At 40.5% G+C, this 12,501-nt stretch overlaps 1 protein-coding gene across 4 annotated transcripts in view; it reads right to left on the bottom strand.

Annotated features, from left to right (window-relative positions):
- RAB27B (RAB27B, member RAS oncogene family) overlaps positions 1-12,501 on the bottom strand; it is a 177,122-nt gene that overhangs the window by 16,438 nt on the left and 148,183 nt on the right. For all 4 annotated transcript variants that reach the window (XM_084780297.1, XM_084780295.1, XM_084780294.1 and 1 more), the window contains 2 exons: positions 2,224-2,395; positions 754-839 (listed from right to left, as the gene is read on the bottom strand). In XM_084780297.1, coding sequence (XP_084636423.1) covers positions 754-839; positions 2,224-2,376 — 239 coding nt within the window. In that variant the 5' untranslated portion in view covers positions 2,377-2,395. The remainder of the gene's footprint in view (positions 1-753; positions 840-2,223; positions 2,396-12,501) is intronic.

The following is a 12,501-nucleotide window of genomic DNA, read 5'->3' as shown; positions in this document are numbered from 1 at the left end:
TACACCCAAGGCTGTGCTCTGACCATCACAGACATTTCATGGCACCTGCATGCCCATAGTCACACACATGGGCAGGTACACACGCACGCGCACACACACACACACACACACACACACACACACACACGAGCACACACACACACATACAGAGAGTTCAAAAAGATAGTATAGTTATCAGGCAATGGTGTGAGTCAAGTCTGAGTAAGAAAAGGCAGTCGCCAAGCATGTGACAAAGAGTCTTGGTGGGAGAACAGAAAGACAGGAAGGGGACAAACACCTTTTCTTGAACACCGTCTGCGATCAGCTCCTGCAACAGTGCTAACACCCCCATCTTCACTAGAGTAAATCTGCACAAGTTTCTTTCCGCTAGGAAGTATAAAATTTTACATGAATCTGACTGCTATGATCTGCACTAACTGTACAGTTCTAGTGTAGATGACAAACCAGAAATAATGAACTTTTATATCCTGATACAAATGTCCATTAGTTGTTCTGTTTTGTTTGTTTAGTGTTTTGAGCCAGTCTCTCTGGTTTTGTAGTCCAGACTGGCCTCATACTTGAAGCAATCCTCCTGCCTCAGACTCCTGGGTACTAGGGTTACATGGGATGGACTACCACACTGGGCATAGGGATCTATTTTGAAATTGGTAGAAAAGTAGGATATCATTTATTTTTTAAGGTTCACAGACAACATTCATTTTTTCGACGGTTTCTAAGGCATAGGTGGCTACAAATAAAGTAATTTCCTGTTACCGCTCTTGTCCAGCAGTGTCCCAAAGCTGCAGGTGTACCTTAAACGCTTTTCCTGAAGAGCCATCTGCTCCGTGTGTGTCATAAACCTGGAAAACACAGTTCTCTCGAGTTAATATTGCTTTGGATTCTGTCAACATCCTAGTTCTCCGGGTTCACTCAGTATGTTTTTGTTGATTACTATAATCAAAGTTCATAGTGCAGAATAAATATTTGCTTTATTTTCCCCCAAAGCATTGCATATATCTCACTTTTAAATGTCAAGTACAGTATGATTTTCAACACAGTTTGGGCATACTGCAGACTTAAATTAGACACCTTCTGTCGTTTCCTCACGAAGGCAGCAGGCATCAGATGAGGACTCAAGCACTAGGTTCAAACACCAACTTTTCATTTAAACTTTTGAGTATTTTTTAAAAACCGATAAATTGAGACCATAATTTTTCTATTCTACAGTTGTAATAAACCAAAATGAAATTACAAATGGGAAAACCGCTTTAAACAAAATTTGCTTTATAACCACCTGCATACTTTTTAGCATAGAATTGTCTTTCAAAATGACTTAAGTAGGACATATGCATAGGATTCCTCAATAGGCTTAGTGAAAATGTTTTACAAGGATTTTTTTTAACACGGCTTCCACCTAAATTGGTAGGCACTGCTAAGATGGGAAGTCAGAAGAGCCGTGGAAGTGCTGGAAACAGAGATGCCTATGGTCTACTGACTCTCAGATAAGGTATAGGAAGTGGTTCAACTTTTCTTGCTGTGGCTTTCAACCAAGCCTTTCCTCTGGGATTTGTGACATCAACTGGAAGGCACAGTCATCTTGGCAGTCAAGAATATCATGGGTGGCAGAACGTCTGGCTAAGCTTATGCGCCTATGCTGCATGCCTCACATGTCACAATATCCTCCTCCCTGTCATTAGTGTCTAGCATAGGAGGAAGAAGTGGTGTTGTGATTCTCACTTAAGCTCCCTTATCATGGAAAATAGCATGGATGGGTCTCACATTCTGTTCATAACAAGCCAGTGATTGATGGCTGAGGCTACACATAAATAAAAATGCAGCAAGAGCTTACAAATCTCATGTTCCAACTACTTGCCAATCATACTTTTAACCTCTTTGTTAGGAGCAAGGAAGTGTACCTTTCAACTTCTAAGGAATTTACTTTGGACCAAGGAATTAATATTTCTAGTACTTAATAAGTCAAAAATGTGAAAGATTCCTTAAGAAACCTTATCATCTATAAATTCAGAAAAATATTTTAGTTCCTCACATGCTTTTGAAGACAAGAGATAGTGTCATTCAATATTCTTCTATCAAAATGTTACTGGCAGTTGAAGAAATAATAAATAACATTTGGAAGTTTCATGTGGTTTAAAAAAAAAGACACTTTGAAATGCAATAAACACAGATTCTCCATTCTTTTTTTGTACAAGAGAGTAGGTAGTAAAGTTAATAGTAAACACTTACCACACGTTTTTCCCGAAAATCTATTCCCACTGTAGTGATGAATTTAGGATTGAATTTATTGTCTGTGTATCTGTAAAGAAATGTTGTCTTTCCTACTCCTGAGTCTCCAAGGGCCAGGAGTTTAATCAGATAATCATAGTCCCCATCAGTCATAGTGATGGTGTTGGCGGGCCTGCATGGGAGGAGAACAAGTATGATATGGTTAAAGTTTATTTCCTCTGCCTGATATCAGAATTAATTAAACTAATAATAAATAATATTAATATCAAAAGCCTCTGTCATGACAAAATCCTGAAATAACTTGCCCAAAGCTGCTTTATGCATGAGGGTATGCCTGTCATTTTGTTACTTAAGATTGCGTCACGTAATATCAAGCATTTGTTGATATTGGCACTAGAATAACAGAAGTTAAAAAGTCAAGGACACTTGTTTCGAAACCAAGACTCTGGAGGATTAGAGGCGTGGGCCTCAGGTGAGAAGGGACATACAAGACCAGAAACCCCACGGGGAAGTGAATCAGGAAAGGTAGGGGGCAACTGCGACCGCATGTAGAATAAAGAAGTTGCAGTGTTTTGCTTCTAAAAATGAAGGAGACGATGTCTATATGTCTGCGCAACATACTCCTTTTTAGTCTTAAAAATCTGCCGGCTAGCATGATGCCCTAAGACAACACCAATGTGAGATCCGCAGTAGCAACTGTTGGAAATCTTCCCCCTGAAACAAGCAAGTCATTGTTACCCAGAAGTCTGTGTTTGGCTGCACAGTAGCAATGCCCAGGCCTCAAGAGGGAAGAGGAGCTATTGCAAAGTTTAGTGTTGGCCAGTCCAGTCATGCGCCTCCCATGTGGGTGAGCACCACCACTCATTCCCTCCAGGACACAGGCCCCTCCTCCTCTGTGGCGATGATGACTACGGCTGTGGAGCAGCCCAAAGCTAATGCAAATACGTCTGCAATGGTTATTCTAAGGTGACCAGCACATTCAACAATAAAGGACACAATCCTCTATCACTGGGAAAGTTCCTGCAATCATCTGAGATTTGTTACCCCTTCCTGATTCATATATAGGAGAAATGTATTTCTTCTCTCCTGCAATGAAGAGGGAGGCACATGAAGGCTTTGTGGACATCGGAAGTGTTGTTGTTCTGTTATGTGAAAAAGATTTTCCTATCTAAAGACCCAGGAGCCATTTTACTCTTTAAGACAGTCTATTATTAGTCTATCCTGCAATGAGTAAAATTACATTTCAATAACGGCCTATTGCATGAGCCAAAACACTCTGGTAATTGTCTGCAAATATAAAAACGGCCTGGTGGTACAAGCCTATAATTCCAGGTTACTTGGGAAGTTGAGGCAGGAAAACCTCAATTTTAATTTCCTTCTGGGCAATGTCCCCTGATCATGAAACAAAATAAGAAAAGGGATAGGAATGTAGCTCGGGGGCAGAACATGTACGTGCATGTGTGAGAACCAGCACAACACATCTAGGGGAAGAGGACACACATGGACATACACACATGGACATACACACATGGATATACACACATAGACATATACACATGGATATACACGTAATCCAAAATGCTTTTCCTTTGTTGTGTTAAGTAGTAGTCCAGGATGGAAGACGTTATGTCTTTGGATAAAAGAATTGACGGACATAATGAGTTACTTACCAAATAATAATCATTAAGTTGCTTTGGAGATCTGCATCTTTTAAATACTATTAATTCCTCCAATCTAAATGATATTTCTTTTGCTAAAACAGGACTAACTTGATTATGAATATGTGTTTCTTTCATCAGAGAATTTTTCTAAGACGGGATAATTCATATTGTTGCCTTTAAGCTTCCCTCCCTAGTAATTTCCTTCATTATTTTGTAGAACTCTCATGGTGGAATCTTGATGATTATAAAAGTAATTTTTAAACTATCTAGACAAGGTGTGATCATGGCTTAGGAGGCATGTACAGCCCTCCGCAGCTAGCTGTCCTCAGTGAGAAGACACAGATAGTTACAGACGCAGGATTCCTCTTGGACATATCTGCTGTGACAGCCCACACATATCTGGTGAGTTTGTAGTTGACTCTGTTGTTGCTCCCAGTCTCTGAGGAACACTGGTGCCCGCCAGAATGATGTTCTTACTGAGGCCTGCGTTGCCATCTCTCTATCTTCCCTATGAGTATCACTTTATTATCAGGATGTTAATTTTCTCTGGGAATGGGGGAGCACACTTAAGTTTATTCTGTGACAAAGGTAACTACTGCCAAAGTTATTCCTTGATCTATGCCACAGAAGAACAAAACTGGGGCCACTGGCTGCCTAAATAGAAGGTAAGGTTCGAGGGTACTATGGTTCCCTGGAAAAATTAAAAAAAGATGAACTTTAAAAATGTATAGCAGCATTATTTAGATTTTACTCATTTTCTGCATTGTTTTGTTTTATTGTCGACAGTCATAAGAGAGACTAAATGTCAAATATCCATTTGAAATCCATTAGCATACGGGTGTTGGGAACAAAAGAGGAACCCCAAAAGATATACTTCACAGTGAGCACAAGTGCAAAGGGACCTGGGGATGTAGATGCATTGGTCAAGTGCTTACCTAAGATGAATGAAACCTGGGTCCAGTCTCAGGACCTGGACGACAAAGGTTGCAGTGGTGCATGCTTATAATCCCAACACTGGGGAGCTAGAGTCAGAAGGATCAGAAGTTCAAGGCCTTCTTGGGCTAGGTAGTGAGTTTGGGGCCAGCCTGGGATATAAAAGATTCTGTTTCTACAAATAGCCAAGACACTAAGAATGTAACACTTATATAATGCCTGATTGTTTCATGGTTCTTCTTGCTGTAGGCAGTTTATTGTATATATGTGTAATAATATAAATGTGTATGTAAAAATAAAAATAAATAAAAAATTAAAAAAAGGATTCTGCTTCTAAAAATTAAATAAATTTGAGATAAAATCATAGGAGGAAAAAATCAGCATAAATTTCCATGCTAGAACATGACTGGTAAATTAGTGGAATCATAATTGTGCTTGTAATTGTAAGCTGTAGCCTTTGAAATGCCACAGTTTAGCTAGCATGTGGGTGTGACGTAATTTACATATTGAAAAATTAACTAGCATGCAATCTTACAGCACAGCAAGGACCCAGACTAAGTGAGAACCAGAACCAGGGAGCCATTGCATGGAAACTTACTTCCCACTTACTTTCCACAATGCCATTCGTCACTTGCCAACTATACGACCTAACATGTGTTCTTGACTGGTAGCCAGTTTACCCTCCGTCCTTTGTATACAACTTTCTGAGATAAGTCTCCAAGTCAAGATCTGATCCACAGGGAGCAGCAGTAGCTGCCAGGGAACAGTGTCCATGTGGCCTGCACTGCCCCCTCTCTGTGAGGGAAGAATGATGACACATCTGACATAGATACCTCATAAGATGAACACAAAGCCTGGCACCGTGGGAAACATTGACTTAGTGTTTCCAGGGGGCTCATTGGCTTGTTACATAGGAATTAGATAGTTTATTAAGTTTCTCTTGGAAACATTAATTTTCTGTTCTCTTTGGTTTATATTTATATATACATTTATATCTGCCTATCTGAAATGTATTTGGTTTGCTTCTCTTTACTGCCACATTATTTTCTGGGTCCTAAAATGATTGATGTAGATGTTCTTTCCCTGTCATGGTAAACACAGCAGCACAAAGAAAAATAAAGCTTTGGTAAGATTTCCTTTTCTAAGAAATGGGATAGAAATGTATCTGGAAAGGATTAAATAGCTGACATGTTTTTAAAACATTGTTTATTTCCGTACTAAGATTAGTGATCTTGTCATTTTTTGGTTCTACAGATCTGAAAAGGAGAAAAAGCCAGAAGACTGTAATGTCTCTGGGATCATGTTTGATTCATGGTCTTTATCAGACTGTTGCAGCTATGCCACAGAGCCAGGAGGACAGAGAGATACAGAAGATGTGGTGTGGTGCCCAGGGCCCTTTGTGGGACAGCAAGGGGAAGGAAGAGGACGAGAAAGATCTAAAACACATCATGCTCACAGCTTCTGCTAAAAGGCAGTAAGAAGTGCCAACAATTACATGGCCTCCCTGTTCAGAGGTGCACCAACATCAGCAAGGACACTCAACTTTCAGGAGAAAGTGCTGACTTCTTTTTTTAATTTACTTTTTAAAAAATTTATTCACTTTATATTCCACTTGTAGCCCCCTCCCTCCTTTCTTCCAGAGCACCCTCCCTCCCTCGTCCTCTCTCTCTCCTTGTCCTCAGAAAGGGAGAGCCCTCCTCCCCTATCCTCTGACCCCAGTCAATCAAGTCTCATCTAGACTGCCTTCATCCTCTTCTTCTGTGGTCCCACAAGGGTACCTTGTCAGGAGGAAGTGATCAGTGAGTGGGCACCAAGGAAACCGTGCTGCCTATTGACTACATCTGAACAGAGGGTCTAGGTCCTCACCATGCATGGGCCTTTAGTCTCTGAAGCATGCCCTTCCAGGGGCCCAGATTTGTTGACTTCATTGGTCTCTTGGAAGAGCTCTGGTCCCCTCCAGGACCTTCTATCCCCCAACTCTTCCATAAGACTCCTTGTGCTCCACCCCAAAGCATAAAGAAAGTGTGGTATATTTGCACAATGGAATACTACCCAGCTATTAAAAATAAGGAAATCATGAAATTTGCAGGCAAATGAATGGAACTAGGAAAGATCATGCTGAGTGGGGTAACCCAAACCTGGAAAGAATGCATGGTATATACTTATAAGTGGATATTATCCACATAATACAGCATAACCACACTACAATAAACAGACCTAAAGAAGCTAAATAACAAGAAAGGCCCTAGGAAGGATGCTTAATCCTCATTCACAAGGGCAAATAGAATCAATACTGGAAGCTGTTGAAGATGAGGAACAGGATGGAGCCTACCATAGAGGTCCTCTGCAAGACTCCACCCAGTGGGGGATCGAAGCAGATGCTGAGATTCACAGAGACTACTGATTTCTAACTGAACAAAGTGCAAAGACTTGCCCTCATTTGCTAAAACTAAACATGCAATACCAGCAGGTTAAGTGTAGGTTTCACCTCTTGTCAAGGAAACTTGTCTTTCTAGCAGACAGAGCACTACAGAAACCCAAACCATTCAAAATGCAGAGTTGGGAAGCCCAGTCCCAACCCACACTGAAGGCTCAGGGAACATTGTGTAAGCACGAGGAGAAAGATTTTAAGAGACAGAGGAACAGGAAGCTTGATGTGAGATTGTATCTCATGGCAATATCAGAAACCACACCTACAAAATCTAACCCAATCTGACTGCCCAAATGTGAGCTGAACAAAGATGACACCAATGAACATGCCAGGTCAGACTGGGAAAAGCCCAGGAGGCTTCAGACCTAAGCAAAGAACTCGAGGCAACTGAGTAAAGTTTGGAGAAAGAGAGGTGGTGGTCCTCTCGAGGGAAGGGTACACCAATCACCAGCACCAAAGAGTTAGCCCTGAAAACATACAGACAAGACACATACATATATGGACACAACAGGTTATATTTAGGAATATATTTCTACATACAATGCAATAAAAATTGACGAAAAACGAGGCCGTGAACTTTAAGGAGAACATGGATATTAAACTGCAATCTAAAAAATAGACAAGAAGAAGAAATGGGGACACATTTTGTCTCTAAAGGGAAAAAAAAAGACCTCTTGTATTTAATTGAGAAAAAATAAACATTGAGTTTGAGCTTCGGAAAAAAAAAAAAGACATGGAAACTCTGTTGGGCAGGTAGAAGGTAGAGATACCGTGCTTGTACGGAGGAGGTATTTCCTCCTTGTAAGTGCCAGGACCATGATTTGCCAGGCCAGCATCGCAGCACCTGGGACACTGCTGAGTACCCCAACTGATGCCCACATTCTCTTTTACCTACCCCTGCTTTCCACCATTCTTGTTCAGCCTCAGTTCATTCATCCTTCTTTCCATCCATTCTCTTTCGATAATTTCATGTATGAATACTGTATGTATATAATTTCTCCTCCCTAGACTTCATTCCACTCCTCCAAAATTCCAAACTTCTCTGAAATTCATGACTGTTTGTTCTTCATTACTGTTATGCATAAATGTGTGTGTATATATGTATAATACAACTGTTACACATAAATGTACATATACATAAATATATGTTTATATACAAACACAAATAATATAGCCTGATAAGTCCATTCAGTGCTATTCCTGTGTGTGTGTGTGTGTGTGTGTGTGTGTGTGTGTGTGTGTGTGTGTGTATGTGTATGTGTAGGGATGGCTGCCTGGATAACCAAACAGAGGGCTTATCTCTAGAGAAGACAGATTCTCCTCTCTCTCCCTCAGAAGTTCTTAGTTGCCTAAAGCTCTTCATCTAGGGGCGGAGTCATGGAGACTCCCCCATCCACCCACCCACATGTCAACTGGTGTTGTCAGTGTTCAGGTCCTGTTTAGGCAGCCATGTTGTTGACATCCCATGAGCGTGCCATCCTTCTCATGTCTAGAAGACACAATGTCTCTGCAGATACCCTGGTTCTCCAGTATTAAAGTTACTTTTTATAAAGCCCTGTTTGTGTCTCAGTTTCTATCTTAACCCAGCAGTTGTGCAACTAACAGAGACTCTTTTATATTTATTTAATAATAAGCTTTACAACACAATAATTGGGCAATCATTACTCTATTCTTTTCTATGTATATTTTATTTATTATAATGTATTCACATTACATATAGATTGTTATCCCCTTGATCTTATCTTCCTGTTCCCACACTCCCTCCCTCTTCTGCCCCAGAGGATCCCCTAGACCTCTGATGGGGTGGCCCTAGTACCCCACTGTCTGGCCACAGCCTATCAGGTCTGATCAGAATAGCCTGCATCCCTTTCCTCTGTGTGCCTGCAAGGCCGTCCTGCCAAGGGGCAGCGACTGATCCTGGGCATCAGAGTGCTATTCTTAACCCTGTAAACTAATTTGGTTTCCTCCCAGTGCACATCACAGAGATACTTGTTTTGTAGCTTTCCTTGCTTAGCTCTCTCTCTTGACCACTCCTGGACATCTGCCCCATTACTGAATCTGCCTCCCTACCCCCCATTTTCTCTTCCAACTCCTCCTCTCCTGGTTGGCAAGAAGTCTAGCCCTGTTCTTTCCCCTGCTCAGTGATTGGCTGTAAGTTGCTCTATTAGCATACTAGGGGACAGCTGGAGAGACAACATAGAGACAGGAGATTCTCAGAATAAGGATTGCAACCAGATATTGTGGAATGAGTGGGTTACAGAAATCAGCATTTGAATTACATAATAACCTTATGCCTACACTCTGGCACCTATAATATTTCTTCCCCCACTTTTGTGATGTTCCCTTAGCCACACTGAATCCTTAATCTCCTTTGTCTATTGCTGGATCCAGAGGCCAGGATAATGGTGTTAACAAAAGAACTCAAAGCATATTTATTGAGTAAATACAAAATTTCATGATTATTTAATATAGTTTTGTGGGTACCTGATAAAAATGAGCTCCTTCTAAATTCTACAGTTGGCTCCCTGTCTTTTTGTGAGATGAGCATTCAGATTCATTATCACTCTGGTGCTTTCCAGCTAGAAAGTCCTGAATTTGTTTTCTATTTTAAGTGCAAGGGTTAAAGAAATCTGCAGCTGGACCTCAGCGTGATAAGCACTTACTGCTTCTACCAGAGGATCAGTGTTTGTTTTCCAGCACCAACATCAGCAAGCTAACCAAGTCTGTAATTCCCACTCCAAGAGAGCTGTTACTGTTTCTCGCCTCTTTGAATACACACACATACACACACACACACACACACACACACACACACACACACACACACACACACACACACACACCCACACCCTTAAATCTTCACTTTACAAAAAGGGTCTAAAATTCTGTTTGGCTTTTACAATATTTCTGCCTCTTTTTTTTGCAGGGTTCCCTGAGCCCTTGAGGGAGGGGTTTAGTAAAGACACCCCATTTAGGACTGTTTCAAGATCTTTCTTTCTGCATCTTGTCCAGTTGTGGGACTCTGTATTTCTTCCCATCCACTCCGGGATGAAGATTCTCTGGTGATAATTCTTCCCCGAATTGAATATTGTACCTTAAAGGAACTGTTTCAAGATCCTTGGAAAAGAAAAAGCCCCAAAGGACTGCATGTTTGAAGATACAGTTTGTGCTCACACAGAGCCTAGCAAGTTGTTCTAAAATAAGATGGGGCTAGCAGAAAAGGGCTCCTCCAGAGGAGCATTTGTTTGTTCTAACACACGCTTTCTGGTACCTCTTGTTTGCACAGTTCTAAGGACACACCATGTGATACATGCTCACTGATGCCTCTTGTTTGGATGGTGCTGAGAATGCACTCCTTGCCTTTCTTCCGGGGGAGCTACAGTGACTAGGATCAAGGGTAGCATATGAGTAAAATACTGGTCAATCCACCAAGTAACAATCTCAAGAAATCCCAGACAAGATGTGACCTTGTGACTTGAGCTTATTAAAATGAATGAATAAAAAAATTGAATAATCACAAGATGCTTTGGAAAACAGAAAGCAAATAAAGTGTCCATGGTATCATTTATACTCAGTGTGGATCATTTCGATGTAAGGATGCCAAGACTGAGAGCTCTTTCCTCTTTCTTCACTAATCTGTATTTCGTTGGCTACATGTGGCTCCTGCAGATATATGTTGATTTGTAAAACTCTCATAGCCTGCTTTGAGACCTGAATGAGAGCCAAAGAGGGGTTCTAAATAACTGATCTTGAACTATTCACTTCCATAACCGCACCTGTGTCCAGAATGTCAGAGTAAACGTATGCATAGCTTAACAAGTTGGCATTTAGTCTATGAGTTAATAGATCAGAAATTACGCTTTGAGGGAGAAGTCTCTTCTAAAAGTTATATTTTACTTAGTGAGTTCTATAGTACTATTTTACAGATAGAAATGTTTACCACAATTCAATTTTATTTCTGCTTAAAACTACTTAGTATTAATGAATGAACACTTATACCAAAGGTTCAGACTAAATATATAACCTAAATACATAAACTTAAATGAACCACATTGACTTACTCTAGCACAGGTGAATTTGTCTATTTGAAAAAAGTAAATGTATGTATTTTATTTTATGTGAGGTCAAGAGTTGTAATGTCATAAACTAATTATTCATTGAGCTCTCCAACTTGGCTTGCATGTGTAGCAAAGGCTAAAATTTTCATGTCTTAGTAAGGATATTATCATTATTTGTATGTATTAAATTCATTCCCAACTCAATGTTCTTACTCTGTAAATTATTTTTCTCAAAAGGACACTTTTGGTTTGGTTTAGTTTTATTTTATTGTGTTGGTTACAGTTGTCAACTTAAAACAAACTAGACTAGAGTCACTTAAGAAGAGAAAACCTAAATTAAGGAATCACCTCTGTCAGACCATGGGCATTTCTGTGGCACACTTTCTTGATTAATGATTATTGGATGGCCCCACCCACTGCAGAAGATGCTACCTCTGGTCAGATGGTCCTGTGTGTTATGTGAATGCATGGTGAGCAAGCCATGGAGAGTAAGCCAGTAAGGAGCGTCCTCTATGGTCTCTGCATCAGTTCCTGCCCCAAGGTTCCAGCCCTGATCTCCTGCCCTGATTCTGTACATGAGGGACTATTACTTGGAAGTTTAAGGTGAAATAAACGCCTTCCTTCCTGAGCTGCTTTTGGACATTGTGTTTAACATATCAATAGGGCAAGTTTTCAAATTATGCACACTTGCTTTCTGACATTAGATTATATGATATTGCAAACATATGAATTCGAGGGACTATGTTGGCATAATGAACCCATACACCAATCCCCCAACTTTGCCTATTGCCTTAAAACACAATTGTAGCAGGCTAGCTTAGAGCAGACATGATATACCATAATAATTTTTTCTCTTTTGTAACTGAGAAACATGTTTATTATCTGTCTGCTTCTATATGTATGTCACACAGAGGACGCGTAGTCACTGTTCCTGGCATTGCTTGTGGGTGTAAGAAATCAAGTTTCTGATAGCAGGCTACCGAGAAGAGACTTGATACCCTATGAGCATATACAGGGGGAGGAGGTCCCCCTCAGCCACAGTCATAGGGGAGGGGAGGAAGGGGAAAATGGGAGGGAGGGAAGAATGGGAGGATACAAGGGATGGGATAACCATTGAGATGTAATATGAATAAATTAATAAAATATAAAAAATGTGAGACAAAAATAATCAAGTTTCCAGTCATTAGGAAGCTCT

The sequence above is a fragment of the Acomys minous genome, assembly GCF_964271855.1.
Source record: "Acomys minous genome assembly, chromosome: 4".
In the NCBI taxonomy this organism is placed as follows: Eukaryota; Metazoa; Chordata; class Mammalia; order Rodentia; family Muridae; genus Acomys; species Acomys minous.
This window is presented reverse-complemented; position numbering and strand designations above follow the sequence as displayed.